Here is a 26,043-nt window from a genome sequence, read left to right as displayed (position 1 = left end):
CCTGCGAGCCCTAGCCGCCGCCACCCCCGCGCGCCCGCCGCCCAGGCCCGCCGCCCAGGCCCGCGCGGCGCAGCCTCGACCCCGCCCGCCGCCGCTGCCGCCGCCGCTGCCGCCGCTGCCGCCGCCGCTGCCGCTGCCGCTGCCGGCGCTCGGAGAGCGGGCGGGCGCGCGGGCGCTGGGAGGCCGGGGCCGGGCGCGCAGGGGCGGCGGCGGCGGCGGCGGCGGGCCCGGCGGGCGGGGTCGAGGCGGCGATGCGGGCGCGGGGCCGGGGGCGTCTGCCCCGGCGGCTGCTGCTGCTGCTGGCGCTCTGCGTGCAGGTGAGCGGGGCGCGGACGGGGCGCACCGGGCCGCCCCTCGGGGCCGGGCGGCACCGCCCGGGGCGCCGCCGTTCGGAAGCCCTCGAGGCTGCACGCCGCGGCCGGGGCTCGGCGGGCGGGGTGGGGGCGGGGCGGCCCGCGCGCCGACCCCGGCCCGCGCCTCCCTGCGCTCTCCCGCTGCCTTATTTTTAGGCGGCGCGGCCCATGGGCTATTTCGAGCTGCAGCTGAGCGCGCTGCGGAACGTGAACGGGGAGCTGCTGAGCGGCGCCTGCTGTGACGGCGACGGCCGGACGACGCGCGCGGGGGGCTGCGGCCACGACGAGTGCGACACGTACGTGCGCGTGTGCCTCAAGGAATACCAGGCCAAGGTGACGCCCACGGGGCCCTGCAACTACGGCCACGGCGCCACGCCCGTGCTGGGCGGCAACTCCTTCTACCTGCCGCCGGCGGGCGCCGCGGGGGACCGGGCGCGGGCGCGGGCCCGGGCTGGCGGCGACCACGACCCGGGCCTCGTCGTCATCCCCTTCCAGTTCGCCTGGCCGGTACGTGCGCCCCCATCCCCCGCGCCTCAGCCCTCCCCTCCCTCGGGCCCCGGCCCCCGCCGCGCCGCGGCCCCTCCGGCACCTGCGGCCGGGGCCCTGCCTGCCGGCCGCGCGCACCCAGACGGGGCGGAGCCGGCAGGGGGCGCCGCGCGGCGGGCGGACCCCGGGCGCGTGCTCCGTGGGGCCCGGTCCGCGCCCGGCCACGTGGGCGCGCGGGGGTCGCGGCCGGGGCGGGGGCGGGGTGGCCGCGGCGTGTGCCTGCGTCGCCGTGCGCGTGTCTGCCTGTGTGAGGAGGCGCGGCGAGGCGCCCCGGGCCCGGGCAGGCCGCGGAGGCATGTGCGCCGCGCGTGCTGGGGCTGGTCTGGGGCAGGCCCCGGCGGAGCCGCCCCGGGCCCGCGGCCAGCCTGCGCCCGCCCTGCCGTTTCCTGGATGCCCCGGGATGGGGGTGGGGGTGGAGGAGCAGCTCAGGCGGGCGCTGGGGCCCTGGGCCCTGGAGTGCCTAATGCATGTGTCCCCGCGGCGGCCCCGCTGCTGGCCCACGGCCCGGGGGGAAGAGATGGTGGGCATTGGTACCGTGATGCCTGTCGCACGTCTGTGTCAGTCTGTTTGTGGGGTTTTGCTTTTGTTTGTTTGTTTGGGGCAGGAGCTTTGCAGGTGGCTAGTGAGGTAGGAGCCCTGGGCTTGGAATGCTGGGAGAGATGTGGTCCCTCCCCTGGGCTGCCATGGGCTGGGATGGGTGAGGGCTGGGGAGGGAACAGATGTGGTCTGCTTTATAAGCAAGGCCTGGCCTTGCCCCTTGGAGGTGTCTGTGCTGCAGTCCTGGAACTGTGAGGCCGGACCCCAGTGTGCAGGAAGGGGTGAGGGCAGCCAAGGTGGGCCTGGGGAGGGCCTGGGAGTAGGGAGTGGCCTGAGCAGGATGCCAGGCTGTGACTGAGGGACCTCTTCTTCAGACCAAGGACTTCCAGCTGGACCAGCCAGCAGAAGGCACCAGGAATGTGTCCACCTGGTGCCCTGATGCTGAAAGATACTGAGAGTTGAGGCCGGGCAGGTCAAGGTTGGGCCAGTAGGACCTCCCTTGTCGGGGGCTGGGCCTCCTGCCCCACCCTGGTTCTGAGCCCTGTGCTGGTACCTCCTAAGCTTGGGCCAGGCGGCCTCCACCGCTACCCCATCCTCACCCCATCCTGACCTCCCCGATACAGGGAGACTTGCCCTGTCCCCTGTGGCCCGGGCCCTGCCCCCACATGCTTGACTGGCCTCAGGGGTCTCCTTTGACCCCAGGGCCTTGGGTGGGAGTTGTCCCTGAGATGGGAGAGGCAGGGGCATGTGTGGGAGGGCCCCGGGCAGTTCCGATAAGCCCCGCCCCGTCGCCCCCACAGCCTAGCAGCAGGCAGGTCTGAGCAGCGCCCGCAGCCTGTCATCTGCACTTGGGCCCCGGCCAGCGCGGCTCCAGATCGCTACCTGAGGATGTGTTTTCTGCTCGAGTTGGCAGCTGCCGGCGTGGGGGCGGGGAGGCCTGGGAGGAATGTGGCGGGCCAATGCGTGTCCCTCGTGGTTCTGGGACCCACCGGCCGGCCAGCGGTGGACGGGATGGGGCAGGCCCTCGCCTCCCTGGGAGCCCTGGAGTCTGGGCACCGGGTCTGGGGCCAGCTCACTTCCCTTTGTGCTCCCAGCTGGTTCCCTCAGATGCCTCAGGGGGGGCAGGTGGCAGCCCCCGGGGAGGGGGATGGGGCCGTGGGGGGGCTGCGTGTCCGGGGGCAGCTCCTGCCTCCCCCCTCCCTGCCGGCGGTGCGGCCCGGCTGCCGGGCGTGTAGCCGTGTGGTGATGCCAGCACCCTGGTATTTCCGCTGGGCCGGCAGCGGCCCCGTGGCCACGCTGCCTCGGCTTGCTGCAAGTCCGGCTCCGTCCTGTGAGCTGTGGTGCGTTGGGAACTCGGGGTGCCCACTGGGGTGTTTGGCTCTGCCTGGAAAAAGCAAGGCCTGTGCCCCAGCTCCCTGGGGACCGAGGAGCAGGCTGGGCCCTGTCTCCAGGGCTTCTGTTGGGAAGGTGGGGGGCTCCCTGGAGGAAGGGTCTAGGGAGGGCCGTGAAGGGGCAGCCATCCCGCCTGTGACGCCTGCCCGACCCCTGGAGGCAGGAGGAGTGAGAGCTGTTCTGGGCTCTGCACCCCCCACCCCCTTGAGTGACCTTTGGCTAGTCCTGAACCCTCCTGCGCCCTGGCCTCTGCCAGTACCCCAGGCCCATTGGGTGGCCCTCTGCACTCTGACCTGGTTGCATGCACCGGGGTCTCTGTGCTGTTTGGGATCTCTGGCTTCTAGGTTGGTGTCAGGCTCAGCCTTTGGAGAGCAGTGGGCCCAGGGTCTTGGATGTGCTAGTTATGGGGGCTGCCCCTCCACTCCTGACCCTACCCCACAGATGCCCCTGTGCCTCCCACGGGCCCCGCAGGAGGTCAGCAGCACCCTCTTGGCGCTGGCCTCTAGCCTGTAGCTGGCAGGGTGCATGCCGCTTTTGGTCATATGTGTGTGCACGCATATGCTTTCTCTGGGCGACAGGTGGCTGACGGAGGGTTTGGAGGGGCCCAGTGGGTGGTGGGCTCAGGGGGGCTGGCTGATGGACGTCCCATGTGGCAGCCAGGGATCTGCCCTGAGTGAGGAGTCTGCTGCCCAGCTGGAGGCTACGTCTTCCTGCTTGGTCTATGTTTTGGTATCTGGGACCCCTGGGCCCCACCTGCAGGTTGAGGGCCGCCCCCCCCCCCCCCCCCCGGCTGGCATGTGCACTGTAGGTTCCAGGGGACAGCTGTGTATGGTGGCAAGGATGGAGCTTGGTTGCTAGCAGTGGGCAGAGCTGGAGTCGTGGGGAGGACTGGGTGGGCAAAGGCCTGCACGTGTTGCAGGTGGACCTGGGCCTGACGCTGCTTCTGACAGCGCAGCCACCCTGAGGTCCTGGGCCACGGCGGGCTCTGGGGCCAGCTTTCCCACTTGTGAAGTCGTGTGCTGACGGGGTCTCCTGAAGGGGGCGGGGCTCAGGACTCAGGCTGCCCCACCTGCCCTGTCTCCTCCCTGCTCGCGCTGGCTGCCCAGCAGAAGGCCGGAGTCCCTGGGGGGCTGTGGTATGCTCAGGACTGTATGTGGGGGACTTCAGCCAGTCAGGGCCGTGTGTATCCAAAGCGGGGGTCTAGCGGAATGTGAACACAAGGCTGGGCCCCAGCGCATCTGGCTGCCATGTGGGCTTGGCAGTTGCATGAGCCCCCAGCCCAAGCTGTACCCAGCTGCCGTCTGCATCTGGGGGCACCCTGGTGGGGGCCCCAGGGGCACCTGGTAGTGCGAGGCATCATCCTCCCTCTGCTTCCTGTTTCCATTAAGGAGCCTGGAGGCTGGTGTGGGCCCTGGCTCACTCCCCGCTCACCCTTGGGGCCTTCTCTGTCCATACTGGGGCCCATCGTCTGCTTCCTTTCCACACTTTCCCAGCGGGGGCCAAGTGTCCTGCTGGGGTGGACACGCCAGCCTGTGCCCTGCTCTGTGCCTAGTCACCTGCTTCATGTGTCAGAGGCCTCGTTTAAGGCTTTGGTATGGGGGTGGCAGAGCGGAGGTCTCAGTGATCAGGCAAAGTGGGGACCCTGGGAGGGTAGCACCAGCCAGTCGAAGGCCTGGAAGTGGGCTGGGGGCTTTGTCCCTGGGCCTCGTGGTGGGAAGAGGTGTTAGGGAACAACACTGTAGTATGACGGGGAGAGGTTGCTGGAGAGGTTGTGGCCCTCAGGGACCCTCGCAGGCTGCTCCATGGTGTCTGGACAGTGAGCAGGCCGGGCCAATGAGGGGGTCCTCGGGGGAGCCAGGTGGGGCCCTGAGCTGGAGGTGGTGTTGGGGAGATAAACATCTCTAACCCCCAGGCCCGAGCCAGAGTCCCTATCCCCCAGACCTTGGATGAGCCAGGGTCCCCATCCCCTAGACTCCAGGTGAGCTAAGGTCCCCATCCCCGGACCCCAGGTGAGCCAAGGTGTCCATCCCCCGACCCCAGGTGAGCCAAGGTGTCCATCCCCCGACCCCAGGTGAGCCAAAGTTCCCATCCCCCGGACCCCAGGTGAGCCAAGGTGTCCATCCCCCAGGTGAACCAAGGTCCCCATCCCCTGGACCCCAGGTGAGCCAAAGTTCCCATCCCCCAGCCTGAGTTGAGCCAAGGTCCCCATCCCCCAGGTGAACCAAGGTCCCCATCCCCTGGACCCCAGGTGAGCCAAAGTTCCCATCCCCCAGCCTGAGTTGAGCCAAGGTCCCCATCCCCCAGGTGAACCAAGGTCCCCATGCCCTGGATACCAGGTGAGCCAAAGTTCCCATCTCCCAGCCTGAGTTGAGCCAAGGTCCCCATCCCTCAGGTGAACCAAGGTCCCCGTGCCCTGGATGCCAGGTGAGCCAAAGTTCCCATCCCCCAGGTGAGCCAAGGTCCCCATCCTTCAGACCCCAGGTGAGCCAGGATCCCTGTCCCTGAGACTGCAGGTGAGCTGGGCTCCCCAGACAGCAGCTGAGTGGAGTGTGACGGGATCAGCCTGGTTGTGGCTTTGCTGCAGCGATCCCACAAGGCCCCTGTGATGAGGTGCTTGGAGGCCCTGGGCTGCTGGCCCTCTTTGCAGCGAGGGACCTGAGGGGCAGTGGGTGGGGCCCCAGGCAAGGCCCTGGCTGATCTCTGGGTGGAGTGGGGGCGTCTGGGTTCCTGTGTGCGGTGGGCCTGCAGTCCACTCCTCCTGCCATGGCCCTGGGGCCCAGCTTGTGGGGCGGAGGCTGCCCCTCCCCCTCTCCCTCGGGTGACAATGGCGGAGAGGCCTCCGCTTCTTCAAAGCTCGGGTTTCAGGAAATGTATCTGTGCTTAGAGCTCCTGGCGCCCGCACCAAGCTCGGCTCTGTAGGAGGGCGGGTTGCTGCGGGAGAGGAACCGTGGACCTGGGCAGTGGGCCTGGGGGCTGTGCTGGGCCTTCCTCGCCTGGGGTGCTCCGGGCCCTGGGGCGTTCTGGATCATGGGATGTCCTGGACCATGGGGTGTCCCGGGCCATGGGGTGTCCCAGGCTGTGGGATGTCCTGGACCATGGGGTATCCTGGGCCATGGGGTGTCCCAGGCTGTTGGATGTCCTGGACCATGGGGTGTCCTGGGTCATGGGGTGTCCCAGGCTGTGGGATGTCCTGGACCATGGGGTGTCCCAGGCTGTGGGATGTCCTGCACCATGGGATGTCCCGGGCCATGGGGTGTCCCAGATTGAGGGATGTCCTGGACCATGGGGTGTTCTGGGCCATGGGGTGTCCCAGGCTGTGGGGTGGCCTGGATTAGAGGATATGGTACATCTGGTCTCACATCTGCATGGGGTCATTTCCATGTTTTTGGGTTGCTGCCCCATTGGCTCTGTCACCCCCGTCGGGGGGTTCAGCAAAGGGCTTGGACTCAGTCTTGGGAGTCCAGGCCAGGGAGGTGGCTCGGTGGTCAGGCTGGGAGTCTGCCTGTGCGGTGCGGGTGGGTCAGGGCAGGCTCATGGGCGGAGGTGTGGCTGGGCCCTCGGGGACTCCGGCTGGCTGGCTGGGCCTTTGGGCCAGCAGGCGGTCAGCCCAGCTGAGGCTGGCGGGGGGGAGGGCCTGGAGTTTCTCTGCCTGTTGCTTGGGAACCTGCTCCCACCACCCCGCTCTCGACCTCATTGCACGACCCCAGCCCCATCCCTAGAACGCCGGGACACCCTCTGAGGCCCCAGCCTCCTGTTCTGTAGGGGTTTAGGGTTGACAGAACCTTGTCCTGGCCCGCGGCCCAGAAGGCAGAAAGCACAGGGACAAGAGGTTGGCATCTGCAGAGGGGAAACTGAGTCCTGGAGGACAGCCTGGGGGAGGGTCAGAGGCTGGGGGAGGCACGGGGGCCACCCGCCGAGGGCTCAAGTTCTCCCTGGATGACTTCCTGCCGTCCAGGTGTAGGGAGCCCAGCTGGTGGGCGGTGGGGCCCTCACGGGGCAGCGGGCGGGCGCACGTCCCTGCGGGAACAGGTAACTGGAGCCCTGGCTCGGGCGAAGGTGGTGGTAATCCTACCTGAGCCGCTGGCGTGGGGTTTCCTGGGAGCCACGAGCTCTCTGCTTGCCCGAAGCCCAGGTGCAGGGAGATGGGCTGGGGCCACCCTGTGGGACGGGAGGCCCCGTGGGACGCGTGGCCCGGGCCTGGGGCTTTCTTCTGCCTACCCTGCTGGCAGCTTGGCCTGCGGTGGTGGTCGCAGGCCCCCTGGCCCCCATCGTCTGGCGCTCAGCCCGTCGCCAGCTCCCTGCCCTCGCCTGTGCCTGCCCGTCCAGCCCATCCCCCCGGCGGCCAGAGTGACTGCTGAGGCCTCACTCAGACTGCCCCGCAGCCACTTATTTTGCTCAGCATTGGCGCCACTGTTGGCATGGGGGCCCGCAGCGCTGCACCATCTGACCCTGACCCTCTGTCCTCGAGTCCCTGCTCTTCCAGCCTCTCGGCCCTGTGGTGGTTCCTCCCTCGTGGGACGCTTCCTTTCTCTCTTGGCAGCCTTGATCCCAATGTCACCCGCTCCGAGGCCTGTCCTGTGCCCCGTCTACAACAGCACCCCGCCCCTGGAGCCCCGCTCACTCTTCTGCCCGTTAAGGCAGAGGTGGTGGTCCCCAGTGGTGGAGCAGTGTCTGGTGCACACTTGATGAATGAATGAATGAATGAGTGAAATGATTAGAGCCTAGGAAGGAGCTGAGTGCTCTGGCTGTCACCAGGAGTGGGAATGGCCAGGGGAAGGTCGGCCTGAGGGTGACATTCTAGGCAGAGTGAAGGAGCTGCATGTGCAAGGGCCTGGGGGCAGAGTGCACGTGCTGGGGTGGCTGCCAAGAGGGCCGGAGTCCTGGGAGCCCCAGGAGAGCTCTCAGCCACGAGGAGAGTCAGAGAGAGCCCTGGGTCCCTCGGGGCTCCTGTGGACGGGGGTGTGGAGGCCCCAGTAGCTGCAGGGAGGCCTTGGAGGAGACGGGCAGCCTGGACATGGACCTGCCGGCTTGGCGGAGGGCGGTGGCAGGCATGAGAGAACGGATTGAAAGGTGGCAGTCCCACTGGGGCAGGGAAAGTTCTAGAAGGCTGGAGCGTGTCTTCCTCATTACAACCTGTGCTCCTGGGGGGGTGTGGGGTCCTGTGGGTCTTCCTGGGTGTCTGGGGTGAGGCGCTGGTGGGGGCTGGGCTCAGGGCAGGGGCGCAGTGTGGGTGGGGCCGAGTGGGATCCAGGGTGGGTCAGTGCCCGGGTCCCTGAGGCTGTCTTGTTGGAGGTGCAAGAACGGGACGAGCAGATGGAGGCATGGGGCAGGGGCTCTGGGTTTCCCGGGCACAGCCAGGCTGCAGGGGCTGGCGGGTGGGGTGCTGAGCGTGAGAGGAGTCTAGGCTCCCCAGTGCAGTGTCCACTGGGGTGGGAAGCCGGCCTGGTGTGGCCCAGAGGTGGCCCTGTGCTGTGGGCCCCGAGCCAGGGCTGGTGGAGGGGCGGTCAGCATGTTCGAGGCTGGTCTGAAGGTGCAGCCGAGCCCTTGGACTGACCAGGAGCATCCTGGGCAGGAAAGAGCTGGCAGTGAGGGGCCAGGCTTGTCCCTCCTGCCTGGCATGTGCCTATGACTGACAAGCGCATGGCTGCGTGATGGCTCTGGTCATCCTCGTGGAGGGAGTGGATCCTGGAGTCGCTCAGTGACTTCTCCCCATCACACTGCTTGGGGCACGGGGGCCAGATGGTCCTGGGAGGAGGGGACGGGGCAGCAGCGACCATAGGCTGAGGCTGCGCCAGGCAGTCCCTAGGCCTCAGTTTCCCTGTCTGTTCTTGCTCCTTTTCCTGTTCTCGGAGGGGGGCAGCCAGTGGGCACACTCTCTGCCCTGTGGCCCCATGGGCGTGGCGGAGGGCCACCTGGGGTGGCGACAGCCATCATCCCCCTCTGGGGGGCCTGCAGCAGGACCTTGTGTTCCCAACTGTGGTCAGGCCCCAGTGGGGTGCTGAGGGGTGCTCCCACTCCATATCCTCTGCTCCCAGGCCCCGGGGGACCTGGCTGTGGCCATTTCCACTGTGCCTTCTGCCCGCTGCTCCACCTGGGTCACTCTCTTTTTTCCATGCTGACTTAAGCCAGGTGTGGGCCACTGGGGCCGCAGAGGCCCAGAGCCCAGCTCTCTGAGCCTTTGTGACCTGGAGGGGCAGCCTCTCTCCCTCCCTTGAGTGGGTCATCAAGGGGTCTGAGATGTGGCCTGAGGCTGTTCCTCAGAGCCGGGGGTGGGGGGGGAGGTGCGCGGGGGGGAATGAGATGGGAGGACGCTGGAGGGGGGTCCTTGCTGGGGAGGGAGAGCCCTGACAGGCCCAGGGGTCAGAGTCGGGGGCACTGGAGGGGGCAGGGGCTGGGGCATGGCAGGGCGGCACCCCATCTGTACAGCAGCAGGCAGGTGGGGGCCCTGCGTACCTGAATGGCCCCCTCCCTGTTGGCAGCGCTCCTTCACCCTGATCGTCGAGGCCTGGGACTGGGACAACGACACCACCCCGGATGGTGAGTTAGCCCTGGGCTGGGTGGCCTTGGTGGGTTGCTGTCTGCAGGGCCCCCCTCAGGGCACCGGGAGGCTGACCCCTCTCAGCCACAGAGATGCATGCAGCCAGGCTCCTGGTCCTCTGTCTGCTGGGGACAAAAGCCCACATGCCAGCAAAGCTGCCTCTGTCCTGAGGATCTTGTGCACTGTTTCCCTTTTTGCCTTGGCTGCCAGGAAGCTCTGCCATGTTTGTGATTTGCAGAGCTATACGTGTGCTATCTTCCTCCCCAATCTCGGCTTCATCTGTGTTCTCCTAATGGGCATGTCCTTTTGGGGCCATGTCAGTGGCATGGTGGAGTGGGGCACCCCCAAGAGGCTCTCTGGCTTTGTGGCCCCCTCTCTGCCTGTCTGTCCTGGAATATGGGGTTTGGTGACCCTGCCCTTGAGGCTCACCTGCTGGGCGGCCAGCCTGTGCACGGAGGCCTGTGGAGCCCTGTGGTGGGAGGGCAGAGACGTCTCCCATGGACAGACAGGGAGGAGCCCCACAGGCGGCGGGGACAGCATATGCAAAGGTCCTATGGTAGGAGCGAGCCTGATGTGTTTAAGGAACAGCACAGGACCCACATGGCTGGGAGGGAATGATGAAGGCAGCAAGGCTGGGGTCAGGTCACGGGCCGCTGAGGAGGTTGCCATGTGAATCGAGGTGGCGAGGGTGGGGACACCTGGCCCCAGGGCAGCCTGCGGGGTGAGGAGGGCCCTGGCCCCTCTGAAGGTAGAGGCAGGGCTTGCTGATGGGTTGACGGTGGTGAGAAAGTGCGGTTGGGGTGGCCGAGGAGCCGGCGGATGGAGAGGCTGTTGTGGCCTGGGCCAGGACGCGGTTTGGGCGTGCTGCATGGGGGTGATGTTACATGGGCGCTTGGGTGCGGAGTCAGGCAGAACCCTGGGTCCCACTGGTGACAACGCTCAGGGGACACAGAGGGGTGGGCGGGGAGTGCAGTTGGGGGCCCCAGGCGGGCATGGGGACAGGTGGCTCAGGGCAGGAGTGTTCCCGGGTGGAGGGCGGCACGGGGATGCGTCAGCGGGTCCCTTGACGGCCGGGCTGGGTGGGGCGCAGGGTACCAGGCCCTACTTGGCTGTGGGTCCCCCAGGCCTTAGCGCGGTGGGACGGAGGGCAGGGGACCCGGGTTCCTTAGCCTTTTACTGTGGAGAATCCCAAACCGGTGCAGGGGCCGACGGGAGGGTCTCACGGTCCTGCCCTCAGCCGCCCGCCGACGCGGTGGCTCCATTTGAAGGGAGGCCCAGCCGTGGGCTTGTTTTAAGGTGGGGCAGTAGCGATGTGCTTGCTGCTGGGAACCATCCCGTAGAGAGTCAGAGAGAGGGGCAGCCCAGCAACATCCCACGCGGGGAGAGGTGGACACGGTGCCCGAGCGGGGGCACAGGCGGGGATGCGCGGCTCACGGCCTCGCAGGAGCTCGTGCCGCCCCTGAGGAGCCGTGGTCTCTGCAGCCCCTCCCAGGGCCTCCCGCCTGCCCTGGCCCGGCCCCGAGTGCCTCTGGGGTGCGGGCAGAAGTCCTCTCTAGGCCCTGCGCGTCCTGCTGTCCTGGGACGTGGCCGCCCTCCCCGGCCCCCGCAGCCCCCCTCCCCCCGGCCGTGCCCACCGTCCTGAGGCTGCGGGCGGGGTTGGTTTCGGGGTCGGGGCACTTCCCCGGGGAGCCGGGCTGACTCTGACGCCTCCCCAAGAGGAGTTGCTGATCGAGCGGGTGTCGCACGCGGGCATGATCAACCCCGAGGACCGCTGGAAGAGCCTGCACTTCAGCGGCCACGTGGCGCACCTGGAACTGCAGATCCGTGTGCGCTGCGACGAGAACTACTACAGCGCCACCTGCAACAAGTTCTGCCGGCCCCGCAACGACTTCTTTGGCCACTACACCTGCGACCAGTACGGCAACAAGGCCTGCATGGACGGCTGGATGGGCAAGGAGTGCAAGGAAGGTGAGCCACCACGCCGAGGGCTGCTGCCTGGCGCCTCCCGCAGGGCCGCGGGTGCCAGGCTGGCCGCATCCGTGCCTCTCTCTGTCTGCTCTGTTCGCAGCCGTGTGTAAACAAGGGTGTAACCTGCTCCACGGGGGATGTGCTGTGCCCGGGGAGTGCAGGTGAGTGCTGGGTGCTGGCCCCTCCGCCCCCTACTCCCCACACGCGCGCCTGCTCTCCTCACAGCCACTGGCCGACTGCTGGACATCGGGGATGAGCACCGAGTGGGGGACGCTGGCCCTGCTTCCATGCAGCTTAGAATCAGCGCAGGGGAGATGCATGTCCTCAGAGCCTGGCCTGTGCCCCATGGCGACAGCCCCACAGGAACAGTGTGGCAGGGGACCAGGGAGGGTGGCCAGGGCCCTTTCACATGACGTGGCCTGGACACTGATGCCCGGCAGGAGGAGGCCTGGAGGCTGAGAGCCACTGAGGACGGGCGTCCGCAGCACAGGAAGAGCAGGCACAGAAGCCACAGAGGGACAGGGAGCGCCTGCGAGCGTGGAGGCAGGACCTGGGAGAGAAGAGGGGGCTGCCGAGGGTTTAGAGTGGGCAGGGGCGGATGGAAGGGCCAGGGCAGCTGCAGTGTGGGGAAGGGCCAGGCCGGGAGGCTGCTTCAGGGGTGGGAGGTGGAGAGGTGGGTGGTCCTGCGGACATCCTGGAGTGGATTTGATGTAGGGCTGAGAGGTAGAGTGGGGAGTCGAGGAAGACCCCAAGCCTTCTAGCTTGTGCCTCTAAACCACAGAGCCGCCGTGACTGAGGCTGGCAGGAGGGGTACGGGCAGGTGCCATTCTGGGGTGATGTCTTCCCTGCGCTTCCCTGAGGGGTTTGTGGGGAGAGGCCTGGGCTGGGGCAGACGGAGGGATGAGGGGTCCAGTGGTCAGAGCCAGCAGAGGGGACAGGAGGCGACACAGGATGGGCTGGGATCAGAGGGAACAGGAGAGTGAGGGATGGCAGCAGCCCCATGTGGACAGCGGAGGCCATGGCGGGGGGGAGAGACCCCAGACGGGCGAGGTCGGGTGGCGGTGAGTGGGGAGGAGCAGCGGGTGAGCCGCTCGGCCTGTGGCGGCGCAGAGGGGTGCACTCTTCCAGGGTGCAGGCAGGGGTGGGTGCTGGGGGCTGCATGAGGATAGGCTGGGAGACGGGGCTGGGGGACCGGGTGGATGCTCTCAGCCCTTAGGAGGGGCTGCAAGTTGGCAGAAAGACAAGCAGCTGGGGGTGAGTTAAGCCCTCTGCCCCCGTCTTGGGTCTCACTGATCCCAGGGGCATGGGTTTGCTTCCATATGCATTTTTCAGACAAGAACGCTGAGCACAGTGCAGTTAAGTAACTTCCACAGGGTCACACAGCATTGAGTTTGGACAGGAGAGCAAACTTTGGGAACTGGCTGACTTGCATGCCAGGAAGGAGTATGATCTCTCTGCTTGTCCAGGGGTGTCTGTGACCTGGGAGGTGGTGTGAGGAGCAGTCCTGGCTAGTCCAGGGCGGGCAGGGGGGTAGGCTGCCCAGGGAAGGTGTGGGGGCTAAGGGTTCACCCGCCCGGTCCCTTCCACTGCACAGTCTCAGACAAGTTGAGCAGCCTCAAGGCGCTATGGGGAGCACTGCAGGGTGAGAGGGCACCTGGCAGGGGGTGGGTCTGTGTCTCAGGGGGTACGCACCCCTAGACCCCTGTTCTGAATGGGAGAGGCGGGTGCCGGGCTGGCTCTCTGCCCTCTGACCTGTGTGATGGGTGCATGCCTGGGAACTCCGGGCAGACGGGCTGCAGGTAGTGAGCAGAGCGGGCTGGTGCTCAGCCTGCACGCCCTGGCCTGGCACCCGCTGCAGTGCACAACCTTGATGCCGTGCCAGTGGCCCTGGGCGGCCAGTAACTGAGCAGCCGGGGTGGGACGAGGTGGGAGAGGGGTCGCTCTTTCTCGCCCCCCACTGCTGGTATGGGCTGTGCGGGGACATGAGGCAGGACTCCCTGGACGGGCTGCCTGGTGGGGAGGGGGCACGTCGGTGGGCCCCCGCCCTCCCCTCTCCTTGGCCCTGTGGGTGAGGCCCAGCTGCTTCGGGTGGCTCAGGGCTCAGGTTGCAGTGCAAGGACACACCCCCCACCGGATGTCACGGAGATGGCCGTGCCTTCCTGCCGCCTCCTCCCTGGGCTTCTGGAGCCGCAGGCTGGGGAAGCCTGGGAGGGGGGCCTGCTGAGGGCTGCCCCACCCAGGGCTGCAAGCACACCCTTGGGACCCTCCGGGTCTGGGCTCAGGCCAGCCTTGCTGCTCCCTGACGGGTGACCCAAGGCATATCACTGCCTGCCCCGAGTCTGGGTGTCCCCACGTCACCTGGAGGCAAGGTTCCGGGTGGGGATGTGCGGCTGCTGCTGGCGTGGACCTCCCCGTGCATGGGGGCTGCATGGTGGAGCCCTTCTCGCCAGCTTCCGTCTGCCCGTCCCCACGCCCGCTGGGCCACCGCGTCCCCTCTGGCTGGCTGCGGGGCCCGGGAGTGGCCCAGGAAGGGCCGTGGCTCCTTCCTTTGACAAAAATAAATTCACGTGGCGCGTGCCGGTGTGGAAGTTACATGGCCTGGACGTCACTCCCGTCCCACAGGACTTTTGAGTTCCAGGCCGGAGCCGCTGGGGGTCCTGTCCAGGGCCTGGAGGGTAGTCCGCTGGGCTGTCCCCGCTGACGGGACTGCTCCCAAGTCAGAAGAGCCCTTGTTCTGGAGGGGTGGCCAGCCCTGTCCCCAGGAGCAGCGTGGGCCTGGGGTGGGGCCTGGACTGACAGCCTGCCTGCTTTTTCTGTCCAGGGCTCCTGCCCCTCCTCCTCCTGAAGGACCTCCCAGAGGGGACACTGGCTCACAGCATGGGGCAGGGCCAGGCCTCTCGAGGCCACTTGCCAGGGTGTGGTGACTCCCCCGGGGTCAGGCACTGCTTTGAGTCTGGCCTCCCACAGGACTGGCCTAGCACAGTCTGGGCTTCAGTATTCCCCACTGTGAGCTGGGCCTTTGACGGGGCTTTGTCGGGAGAGAGAAGTCACTGCCCTTGAGTTACAGGTGAAGTCACGTGCTGTACCCAAGGTCACACAGCGGGCCAGGCCAGGAGCCCTCTCCTGATGTCCAGCCGGCCCCAGTGTAGCCCAGCCCTGGCAGCCCCAGCGTGGCTGAGCTGGCGCTCTCGTGCCTGGGGTCCCGGCAGGGCCTTCCTTTCCCGGCGCCTGCTCCGGGGGCCCTGCTCAGGGGTGAGTCCCAAAATAGCTCAGAGAGGAGTGACTGGACAGCTGCGGCCGACCGGCCGAGGCCAGTGGCCAGGAAGTGCCCGTGACACGGCGCAGGCTGGCCGGCGGGCCATAACCCCTGCCTGGCCTGGGGCCTGCGCCAGTTCAAAGGCCGAGGCCGCCCGCCCGGGGGGTAACCCATGGGACCCTGCGCCTGCCTCCCAGAGCCACCCTGGCTGTGGCCACAGCTCCACCCTCACCCACTGGGCCTCACCCCCCGCCTCCCCAGGTGCAGCTATGGCTGGCAGGGGAGGTTCTGTGACGAGTGCGTCCCCTACCCTGGCTGCGTGCACGGCAGCTGCGTGGAGCCCTGGCAGTGCAACTGCGAGACCAACTGGGGTGGCCTGCTCTGCAACAAAGGTAGGTGGTGGCCAGTGATGCCGGGGTGCGGTCACCTCGGGGGAGGTAGGAGTGACGGGCGGGACCTGGCTCCTGAGCAACTCCCTGCCCCCAGACCTGAACTACTGTGGCAGCCACCACCCCTGCACCAACGGGGGCACGTGCATCAACGCTGAGCCCGACCAGTATCGCTGCGCCTGTCCCGACGGCTACTCGGGCAAGAACTGCGAGCGCGGTACGTCAGGATCTGGCATGTGCTGGTCCGGGGAGCCCAGCTGGGCCTATCTCCTGGGTCTCTGTGCGGTAGACACCCCCTCATTCCCGCCTTGGGGCCTTGGGGGCTGGGGAGGAGCCCCGGTGGACAGGGGGCCTGGGCTGCCACCCCACCTGACCCCCACCTCTGGCTCCCACCGCAGCCGAGCACGCCTGCACGTCCAATCCGTGTGCCAACGGGGGCTCTTGCCATGAGGTGCCCTCTGGCTTTGAATGCCACTGCCCTTCGGGCTGGAGTGGACCCACCTGTGCGCTTGGTGAGTGCCCACTCGAGTATGTGTGGGGGCTCCAGCCTGGCATGTGAGGGGTTCTAGAGGGTGGGGGGTGGATGAGGGCACAGTGGTTGAGTCCATCCACATGGCTGTGGACCAAATGGTGGGGGAAGGAGTGGCAGGAAGAGCTGGTGCTCTGCCATCCTCCCCACAGGCTCCCATCCCTGTGTGACCTGCCTCTTCGCCTGGGCCCTGCCTCCCCACACCCTCAGCCTCTCCCTCTGTCCCTCCGCAGACATTGACGAGTGTGCCTCCAACCCGTGCGCGGCAGGGGGCACCTGCGTGGACCAGGTGGATGGCTTCGAGTGCATCTGTCCCGAGCAGTGGGTGGGGGCCACCTGCCAGCTGGGTAAGGGCCCCACAGGGCTCATGTGTGCATGGTCTGTGCACTGTGCATGCGGCTGCTGTTGCTGGGGCTGCGGGTGCCAGACGCAGGGCCAGGGGGGCCCAGGCCCCATCGCTGCCCCTTGTCTCGTTCACAGACGCCAATGAGTGTGAAGGGAAGCCGTGCCTTAATGCTTTTTCTTGCAAAAACCTGATTGGTGGCTATTACTGTGATTGCATCCCGGGCTGGAAGGGCGTCAACTGCCATATCAGTCAGTATGGTGGGCGGTGGCAGGGGGCGGGGCTGGGGAAGCTCAAGGACCGGCCCATGATCCCGCCCCTCTCCTCCAGACATCAACGATTGTCGTGGGCAGTGTCAGCACGGAGGCACCTGCAAGGTAAGGTGCTATGGGCCCCCTGCACACCCGTGGGTGGGGCGTGGGGCCGCAGTTGTGCACTGGGGAGCTGCAGGACGCTCACCTGCCCCTTGCCCCCTCGCCAGGACCTGGTGAACGGCTACCAGTGCGTGTGCCCGCGGGGCTTCGGCGGCCGGCACTGCGAGCGAGAGCTGGACGAGTGTGCCAGCAGCCCCTGCCGCGGTGGCCTCTGCGAGGACCTGGTGGACGGCTTCCGCTGCCACTGCCCCAAGGGCTTCTCGGGGCCGCTCTGCGAGGTGAGGCCCGCTGGCACTGCCCTACCCTCTGCTCCAGTGCTGCCCCGGGTGCCAGGGTTGGCTGGGAGGGGCTCCTATGGGGGGTGGCTCTACAGAGTATGTGGGGTTCAGTCCTGGACCGAGGCCAGGGCCACAGGGTCCCAAGTGCCAGGATGCGGGGGGCAGGGGGAGGGCCAAGGCCCCTGCTGGTCCTGACGAGCACTCCTGTGCGCTGGGCCAGGAACCTGGCAGGTCACTGGCTGCCCAGGTGTTCCATTTGTCTGTGACTGGAGAGCAAGTGGCCTTGATGGCGTGGAATGTGTGGGCAGCCTGAAAGGGGCCCTAGGGTGGGGTGGGGGTGCTTGGGGTCATGAGGGCTGCACGTGTTCCCTGTGGCTCCTGGCAAGGCGTAGGTGATGCTCCCCAGTGGCTCATGCCGCCGCCTCCCTCTGTCCTGCCTTGGCCTTTGCAGGGCAGAGTGACGGGTGGGAGGGGGCAGGGCTCCGGACCAGCAGGCTCCCTGGAGCCCAGGGTAGAGGTTGGGTCTGGGGCCGTGGAGCCTGGTAGCGCTGCTTCTGGAAGGACCTACAGACTGGGCTCAGGGCATGTGGCGGTCAGGGAGGGGTCAGGAGCTGGCCTTCCTGCCAGCAGGAGGGGCGAAGGCCGGATGCCGCCTGGGGAGGCAGAGGAAGCGCGCTGCCCTGGGGGCCGGCGGCGGGAGGGGCGTGCAGCCGCAGGTGTTTCCGTCCAGCTGACGCGGACAGTCGCCGGCCGGCGGGCAGACCCTCAGGCTCTGACACCAAGCGGGGCCGGCCTCGAGGATTCCTCCTATGGATGGGAGGCCTGGCTCCTCGACCAGGAACGCGGGCAGGGGGCTGGGCCCTCACGGCTGCCCGCCACCCCACAGGTGGACATCGACTTCTGCGAGCCGAACCCCTGCCAGAACGGCGCCCGCTGCTACAACCTGGAGGGCGACTATTACTGCGCATGCCCCGACGACGTGGGCGGCAAAAACTGCTCCGTGCCCAGGGAGCCGTGCCCTGGAGGGGCCTGCAGAGGTGGGAGGAGGGGGCGGGGCTTGCAGATGTGGGGGTGGGGCCTGCAGGTGTGGGGGAGGGGCGTGCCTGTAGAGATGGAGGTGGGGCTTGCACAGGGGGGGCAGACAAGGGACGGGCCTGCAGAGGCGGGAGAGAGCCTGTAGACGGTGGGGGGAGTGGAGTGGGGCCTGCAGAATTGGGAGGATGGGGGCGGAGCCTGCAGAGGTGAGGGGATGCGACGGAGCCAACAGATGGGACAGGGGCGGGGCCTTCAGAGTATGGGGTGGGTCCTGCAGAGTTGGGATGGGGCGGAGCCTGCAGATGGGGTGGTGGGGGCGGAGCGCAGAGCCTGCAGAGATTGGGACTGCTGATTCTTCCCTATCTGGTCTGCCACAGTGATTGATGGCTGCGGGTTCGAGGCAGGGCCCAGGGTACCTGGTACAGCGCTGTCCAGCGTGTGTGGCCCGCATGGACACTGTGTCAGCCAGCCTGGGGGTAACTTCTCCTGCGTTTGCGACAGTGGCTTCACAGGCACCTACTGCCACGAGAGTGAGTGGCTGGGGACCGTGGGGCGGGTGGGCACCGGGCGGCAGGGTAGCCAGCTCATCCCCCGCCTCCCACAGACATCGACGACTGCCTGGGCCAGCCGTGCCTCAATGGGGGCACGTGCATCGATGAGGTGGACGCCTTCCGCTGCTTCTGCCCCAGCGGCTGGGAGGGCGAGCTCTGCGACACCAGTGAGTGGGCACCTGCCCCTCCCTCCTGGCTCCCTGGCCTGCCTATCTGTGCTGGGGGGCTCCCACCCATGCTCAGGCCTGGTCCCTGCTCCTGTTGCCTGGCTCTCCTTCCCAGGCCCTCTCTGTCTCTCGTTGGCCCGGCTGGGTGCCCCCTCCCCCAGGAAGCCCTCCCGAGCGCCGGTGACCCCCCGCTGACCGGCGTCCTCACCCCCAGATCCCAACGACTGCCTTCCCGATCCCTGCCACAGCCGCGGCCGCTGCCACGACCTGGTCAACGACTTCTACTGCGCTTGTGACGATGGCTGGAAGGGCAAGACGTGCCACTCGCGTGAGTGCCCGCCGGCCCTGCCGCCCGGGGGGGCTGCCCGAGGCTCTGGGGCATGCCCGCTGAGTGGCCTGTGTGCCCGCAGGCGAATTCCAGTGTGATGCCTATACCTGCAGCAACGGCGGCACGTGCTACGACAGTGGGGACACTTTCCGCTGCGCCTGCCCCCCGGGCTGGAGGGGCAGCACCTGCCACATCGGTGAGGAGGCCCTGAGAGCCGGGGGGCAGGCATGGGCGCCGCTCTCTCTGACACGCAGCCGGGCCGCGCCCTGGTTCTGGCTCTGTCCGCCCTTGTTGGGGTGGGGGTGTGGCGTCGAGACCCTGGTCTGCAGGGCCAGCTGAGCAGCCACGTCCTCCTCCTCCGCCCTGCAGCTGAGAACAGCAGCTGCCTGCCCAACCCCTGCGTGAACGGGGGCACCTGCGTGGGCAGCGGGGACTCCTTCTCCTGCATCTGCCGGGACGGCTGGGAGGGCCGCACCTGCACACACAGTGAGCTTGCGTGGTGGAGGAGGCTGTGGGCTGGGAAGAGGGGCCTACAGGGTGGGGGGCCGTGGGGCAGGGGAGGCCTGTGGGCTCTCTCCTGGCTCCACTCCTCGGACTTGTCCCTTGTACCTGTCTACCAAAGCACAATGGTACCCCAAGACCTGCTGTGCCCCTGCGACTGCCCCCCAGCTTTGTAGCCTCGCCCCCCCCCCCGCATGTCCTGGCCTCCATCACCTCCTGCTGAGCACTCACCTTGCAGCCCAGGCACCTGCCTGTGTGTCCCCCGAGCTAGGGGCATTCTCCAGGATAGGACCCTCTGTGACTCTGCCTGGGGCCACTCTCTCCCGAAGCTGTCCCTGCTCCTGTGCTCCCAGCCTCCCAGCCTCCCAGCCTCGTCATGGAGGGCTGGTGTGGACAGTGCAGAGTCCTCCCACCCTGCGTGTCTGGGGTCCCCCAGGCTGGGCACGGGGGCGTAGGGTGGTAGATGCCATGCCTACTTCTCTCTCTCTTTTCTCAAACACAGACACCAATGACTGTAATCCTCTGCCTTGGTGAGTGGTGGTTCTGGAGGCTGGCTGGCCCGGGGAGCTCGGCCTGCTGTGGGGCCTCCCTGATATCTGCCTCTCCCCTGCAGCTACAATGGCGGCATCTGCGTTGATGGCGTCAACTGGTTCCGCTGCGAGTGTGCGCCCGGCTTCGCGGGTCCTGACTGCCGCATCAGTGAGGGGCCTGGGGCAGCGGGGTGGGGGTCAGGATCCCAGCCCTGGGAGCTCCTCCCAGCCCAGCCCAAGCATCGGGAGTCGGGGATGTCCACACACCCTGAAGCCACAGCCACTTTTTGTTTTGCTCCAAATGTCAGTTTCCCCATTTGCCTGTGCCCTGCCAGCAGAACCCTCCACTCGCCCCAACTCCAGGGCTGGGGGCCAGGCCATAAGGTGATAGACCATAGTTTAGGCTGGGGTGTTTGTTTCCCAGAGGCCCCTTCCAATCCCATTCCAGAGGCGGGTGGAGGAGGATGGGGGGCAAGTGCCTATTAAAACCTCAGGTTGATGACTGACAGTGCTAGGCCCAGCCCAGAGACCCAACGGGGCACACCGAGGCCCCAGCTGCAGCTGGCCCAGGGGCTGCTCCTCCAACTTGCTGGGCCTCCTCTCCTTCCCCATGCCCTGCCACCCCCGGGACCTGTGTGTGGGCACTGGCCTTTCTGTTCCCTGCTGAGCCTGGCCACCTTCCCTGTAGACGTGGATGAATGTCAGTCCTCGCCCTGCGCCTATGGCGCCACGTGTGTGGATGAGATCAACGGCTATCGCTGCAGTTGCCCGCCGGGCCGGGCCGGCCCACGGTGCCAGGAGGGTAGGTAGGGGGCAGCGTGCCAGGTGGAGCTGTACTGCGTGGGGGCGTGGGCAAGACCTGGCCTCCAGGGCCCGGCTCCCGCTGCTGACCCCTCCTCCTCTGCTCACAGTGATTGTGTTCCGGAGGTCCTGCTGGTCGCAGGGCGTGCCCTTCCCACACGGGAGCTCCTGGGTGGAGGACTGTAATAGCTGCCGCTGCCTGGACGGCCGCCGGGACTGCAGCAAGGTACGTTGGGGGACCTGCCCGAGAGCCTGCCCAGCTAGCCTTGCCCTGCTGGGGTCTGATGTCCCAGTGCCCCTGTCCTGGGAGTTCCTGTCTTTGGTCTGTAAACCTGGCACTCACCTTGGGGGACCAGGGAGCTGGTCCTGGGGGTGAGCGACGGGGTGGGAGTGAAGGTGAGCCATGGCCGTGGCCCTCTGCCTCTGTTGGACATTTAGGAAGGCAGGCCGTTGGCCACAACCAAGACCCTCCCCTTGTACAGCTTGGAAAACTGAGGCTCAACCCTGTTCAGGCTCCAGAAGCCCAAGGCTTTGGCTCCGCCTGGCCCAGCTGTCTGTCAGGGCCTCCTGCTCTGAGTGGGGGGGTCCTTTCTGGCACTGGGTTCAATCTGGGAGCCCTGGCGGCGGGGTGGGCACAGCCCAGGACTCGCTGACCATGTCTGTCTCTCCCACGTGGTGCCCGTGCATGTCTGCATGTGCCTGTTTCTGCTCCTCCGTGTGTGTGCCCGGCCCAGGTGTGGTGCGGGCAGAAGCCTTGCCTATTGGCCGGCCGGCCTGACACCCTGAGTGCCCAGTGCCCGCCAGGGCAGCAGTGCCAGGAGAAGGCCCCAGGCCAGTGCCTGCAGCCGCCCTGTGCGGCCTGGGGGGAGTGTGGCACCGAGGAGACCCTGCTGCCCAGCACCCGCTGCCTGCCGCGCTCCGGCCACCTGGACAACAACTGTGCGCGCCTCACGCTGCGCTTCAAGCACGACCAAGTGCCCCAGGTGAGCCGGCCGGTGGGCGGGTGCCCCGGGCGTCTGTGGGGCCCAATGCCTCCGTCTGTCCTCAGAGCGGCCACGCAGGGAGCTTTGCCTGGTGGGGTCAGATGAGTGGGGCTGCTAGGCCCAGCGTGCCCTGTGTGGGCTGCAGGGGAGGCCAGGAGCAGTGGGCCCAGCCCTGGGTGCCTGTTTCTCCAGTCGTCCCAGGGGGCCTGGACTGAAGGTGGTGGCCGTGGGCCACCTGATTGGGGCCCCTCGGCCTTCCAGGGCTGACCCAGGCCAGTGTGCAGCTCTGTCAGCAGTTCTGTGGCCTGAGTGCTGAGCCCAGAAGGGAGGGCTCAGGACTAGGTGAGGCCCCGGCCTGCCCCCTCGGGCCTAAAGGTGGAGCTGCTTGGCTGGGTGGGTGGGGGTATTGCCCCAGGCCCCACCCAGCCTCAACGCTGGTGATGGTGGCCTTCGTCCTCAGTGGAGGGCGCTGGATTGGTGTGGGGAGCCAGCTTCCCACTGGGCCCCCCGTGTTCCATCTCTGTGTGCTCAGACGGGTTGTAAGGAGTGTCCTGCCACCTGCTTGCCATACCAGCTGGGAGACAAGTGGCCTTGGGTCTTTGGCCCCCAGGCCCTGCTCACGTGCTGCCCATCTCTGCTCAGGGCACCACCGTGGGCGCCATCTGCTCCGGGATCCGTGCCCTGCCAGCCACGAGGGCGGTGGCCCGGGATCGCCTGCTCATACTGCTCTGTGACCGGCCGTCCTCAGGAACCAGTGCTGTGGAGGTGGCCCTGGTGAGTGCTGGGCGCTCAGCCTTCCCTCCCCGGGGTCCGGTGCTGTATGTGCTCCTGCGAGGTGCTGAGGGAGACGGTCCGGCCAGACTGGTCCCCAGGTCCTCGGGGAGATGGGCTGACCCATGGGCTCTGGGGTCTACCCCTGGTGCAGTCGTGTGAGATGGGGCTGTGGCACCTCCCCATGCCCTTGTGGGAGGCTGGTGGAGCCAGGGCCTGCAGAGGGAAAAGCGTTGGCCCAGCAGGGGCCAGAGGAGGAATAGTGGGAGCCCAGGCCAGGCTGGATGCTGAGATGGCTCGGTGGGGCCAGTGTGTATGGCCGAGCTGGGAGGCTGCGTTTGTCAGTGGGGTGAGGCGGAGGTTAGAGGAGGCAGGCGGGAAGTGCGTGAACATCCATGAGTGGACAGGAAGGGCTGGGAGCGGCTCGAGACTGAGGGAGATGGTAATCAGCAACCAGCGGGATCAGCTTTTCGAGGGATGTGGAGCAAGGTGTGGGGTGGAGTCACTTGTCCTGTCTGCTGAAGTGAAGGAAGGGTCCAGAGCAGGCTGGCAGAGGCCCACGAGAGCATGTTAGAGGGGCAGGCGGGGGGCAGTGCCCGATGTGGCACAGAATGGAAGGTGGGTGTCTGTGCCAGTGGATGCAGGTGCTCGGGGAGCCGGGCTCAGGCCATGGAAATGGGGGGGGGGGGCAGGTCAGCAGGTGCCACGGGCTGGTGGGGGCAGGGCACGGGGTTCAGAGGCAGCATGTGCTAAGTGGTGGCTGGGACCCCAGACTTGGGTTGCACCCCTTCTCAGGTTTGGTCTCTGAAGCCTTGGAGGCTGGGGCTCTGGGCAGGAGTGCCTGGAGCCGGGGGAGCCCCCAGCTGACAGCAGGAGTTGGGATGCAGAGGCAGCATCCAGAGAGGGAAAGAGCGGTGGGGGCCTAGGGCGGACAGATTGGGATACGGTTGGAGAGTCCCTCCAGGAGAAGGAGGGGGAGATGAGGCCCCTGAGGCTATGGGCTGAGGGTTGGGACCTTTGGGGATGGGAGCTCTCCTCTGGGACCCTAACTGGGGGCTGCAGGGCTGAGTGCGAGGGGTGGTTGTGGCTGGGGTGCCCGCTGCTGAGGCCAGGGGCCTGCTCCACTAGACAGGGTGGGTGGGATTGTAGTTGCTGAAGCCTCGTTCTCTTGTAGCCTCCTCCTCACCTGGTCCCCTGTTCTGTCTGGGCCGTGTCCCCCGAGGTCTGTGGTGAGAGGGGTGCCCGTGGCCTTAGGCTGCCCCTGGGATGTGTGGTCCAGGCCTGGGCACCTGCCCAGGCCCTCGGCCAAGGCGGCCTCCTCAGAGTGCTGCTCTGGGCCCTGGGTGGGTATCAGGTGTGAATGGGTAACCACGTCAGGTGGGGCTGTGGCTTAGGGGTGTGCAGGGAGAGAGGAGGGAAAGAGGCAGAGCCCTTTCTCAGGGTGCTGGTGGGGTACCAGTGGCGGGCTGGCAGGGGCCACACAGGTGGAGGCCTGGGCCCAGGGTAGCTTCAGCATCTGGGGCAGTGCTGGGTTCGCGGTGCCCTTGGGGCCGTGGGCATCGCCGACTGGACAGCCATCCCTGCTCCAGGTGCAAGGGGCTCAGTGGAAAGGGCAGGTCGGGCCACACCCGCCTCCCTGTGAACTGCCTGGTGGGGTGTCCCCACTGCAGGACCCTCATCCAATTAACCTCCTCCCAAGAAGCCCAAGGGACCCTAGTCCCCAGCCCTCCCCAGTGCAGCCCTGTTCACAGGACCACAGCCCCCTGCATCCCTCTTTGTAGCTGGCCGGGAGCCTCGACAGTCCCTGGGGCTGTGCATAGGGCTAGGCATGCTGTCCTGCTCCCGCTGGGGTGGGGTGCGGGACCCTGGACACGGGGGGTGCCTCTCAGCGCTGTCCTCTGCCGCAGTCCTTCAGCCCAGCACGGGACCTGCCCGACAGCAGCCTGATCCAGAGCGCGGCTCACGCCATTGTGGCCGCCATCACCCAGCGGGGGAACAGCTCACTGCTGCTGGCTGTCACCGAGGTCAAGGTGGAAACAGTTGTCATGGGTGTCTCCTCCACAGGTGAGCGGGGGAAGGGCTCGTCGGACCCCCAGGCCAGTAGGAATCTTTCAGGCACAGGCGGCTCAGAGGGGTGGGGCCTACCTGTGGCTGCTCAGTAGGTGGGACACTGAAACCCTGCCATGCCTGCCAGTGAAGGGTGCCCAGCACCCCCACGCTCCCTTCCCCCAGCCCTGCCATCCCAGCCGCTGTCCTGGGACCCTCCCCTCAAGCAGGGGCAGCGGGCCTGGGTCTCCCAGGACGGTCCCCTCACGGCCTCACCTGCCCAGGTCTGCTGGTGCCGGTGCTGTGTGGCGTGTTCAGCGTGCTGTGTCTGGCGTGTGTAGTCATCTGCGTGTGGTGGACCCGCAAGCGCAGGAAAGAGCGGGAGAGGAGCCGGCTGCCAAGGGAGGAGAGCGCCAACAACCAGTGGGCACCCCTCAACCCCATCCGCAACCCCATCGAGCGGCCGGGCGGTGGCGCGGGCGGCCCCAAGGACGTGCTGTACCAGTGCAAGAACTTCACGCCGCCGCCGCGCAGGGCGGGCGAAGCACTGCCGGGGCCAGCGGGCGGCGGGGACGAGGATGAGGACGAGGAGCCGGGCCGCGGGGAGGCCGACCCCCTGGAGGCCGAGAAGTTCCTCTCGCACAAATTCACCAAAGACCCCGGCTGCTCGCCCGGGAGGCCGGCCCGCTGGGCCTCGGGCCCCAAAGTGGACAACCGCGCCGTCAGGAGCGTCCACGATGGACACCGTGCCGGCAAGGAGTAGGACAGTGGCCGCCAGCTGGGCCGGGACCCAGGACCCTTGCTGGGCACCACGCCACCTGCCGGACCGTAGGAGGCTGAGGCCATGTGCATAGTTTCTTTATTTTGTGTAAAAAAAACACCAAAAACCAAAAACAAATGTTTATTTTCTACGTTTCTTTAATCTTGTATAAATTATTCAATAACTGTCAGGCGGAGAACAGCAGAGTATCCGGATAGTTGCTATTTTTGTAACGTTTCCGTGGGTCACACTCGCTGTGTGGCGGGAGAGAGCAGAGGGCAGCTGTGTCCTCACCAAACCGTTTAACGTTTGTTCCCAGAGGTGGTGCACTGTTTACAGAATCTTCCTTTTTATTCCTCACTTGGGGTTCTCAGTGGCTCCAGGCCAAAGAGCCAGTGGGACCCATGGCTGTCCGTGGGACCACCATGGGTGACAGCAGGGCCGACAGTGTGGCCCATGGCTGTCGGTGGGACCACCCGTGGCTGTCAGTGTGGCCCATGGCTTTTGGTGTGTCCTGAGGCTGTCTTTGGGTCCCATGGCTGCCCGTGGGACCACCCATGGCTGACAGTGTGGCCTGAGGCTGTTGTTGGGACTGTGATGTTCAGTGTGGCCAGTGGCTGTTGGTGGCACCTGTGGTTGTCATTGGGGCTTGAGGTCAGAGGTGGGGCCTGTGGTGGTCGGAGTGGCCTGAGGCCCGTGGGCGGCCCCTCGCTGGCTCCCCGGTCAGTCCCCTCCCGTCTGCCGTCCCCGGCCGCTCCTGCCGGCACGCTCGCTGTAGAGATCTCTGCACTGTGCTCTCAGAAGTGCCCTTTCCGACTGCTCTGTTCTCCCCCCGGGACGGTGGCAGTATTGAAGCTCGTGACAAGTGCCTTCACACAGACTCTCCCCTCGCAGCTGTCAGCGTTTGCCGTGGGCGCCAGACCGCTGCCCACCTGCCAGCCCCCGCCAGCCCTCCTCGTGAAAGTGCATTTGTGTAAATATGTACATATTAAATGAATCACTCTGTATATTTGATTTAATAACTTAAACGTTTTGGCCTCCCTCTTTGGGTGCTGTTCCTTTGTTAT

The 26,043-nt window shown here is 66.9% G+C and overlaps 1 protein-coding gene across 2 annotated transcripts; it reads left to right on the top strand.

The window, feature by feature from the left end:
* The first annotated feature begins 161 nt into the window (after positions 1-161).
* JAG2 (jagged canonical Notch ligand 2) lies at positions 162-26,020 on the top strand. Of its 2 annotated transcripts, XM_070594569.1 has the most exons (26): positions 162-317; positions 510-860; positions 9,308-9,365; positions 11,083-11,334; positions 11,435-11,495; positions 14,852-14,982; positions 15,077-15,196; positions 15,378-15,491; positions 15,742-15,855; positions 15,989-16,102; positions 16,182-16,228; positions 16,333-16,503; positions 17,390-17,540; positions 17,916-18,068; positions 18,143-18,256; positions 18,471-18,584; positions 18,667-18,780; positions 18,954-19,070; positions 19,588-19,615; positions 19,699-19,784; positions 20,304-20,417; positions 20,527-20,642; positions 21,151-21,399; positions 22,042-22,173; positions 24,078-24,234; positions 24,501-26,020. In XM_070594569.1, exons 1-26 carry the CDS (start codon positions 252-254, stop codon positions 24,977-24,979), a joined length of 3,723 nt encoding a protein of 1,240 aa, XP_070450670.1. In that variant the 5' UTR covers positions 162-251; the 3' UTR covers positions 24,980-26,020. The 2 variants fall into 2 exon arrangements, with proteins under 2 accessions (XP_070450670.1, XP_070450671.1); XM_070594570.1 differs by lacking the exon at positions 15,989-16,102.
* The last annotated feature ends 23 nt before the right edge of the window (positions 26,021-26,043 follow it).

The sequence above is a fragment of the Equus przewalskii genome, chromosome 25, assembly GCF_037783145.1.
Source record: "Equus przewalskii isolate Varuska chromosome 25, EquPr2, whole genome shotgun sequence".
In the NCBI taxonomy this organism is placed as follows: domain Eukaryota; kingdom Metazoa; phylum Chordata; class Mammalia; order Perissodactyla; family Equidae; genus Equus; species Equus przewalskii.
The sequence above is the reverse complement of the archived record's forward strand: the minus strand, read 5'-3'. Positions and strand labels throughout refer to the sequence as shown.

Excerpts from the sequence above, each read along its gene's own strand:
- JAG2 (XM_070594569.1), top strand. The coding sequence starts at position 252 with ATGCGGGCGCGGGGCCGGGGGCGTCTGCCCCGGCGGCTGCTGCTGCTG. Across the intron at positions 14,983-15,076 it reads TGGCCTGCTCTGCAACAAAG|ACCTGAACTACTGTGGCAGC; the intron begins GTAGGTGGTGGC and ends CCCTGCCCCCAG. Across the intron at positions 15,856-15,988 it reads GGGGGCCACCTGCCAGCTGG|ACGCCAATGAGTGTGAAGGG; the intron begins GTAAGGGCCCCA and ends TCTCGTTCACAG.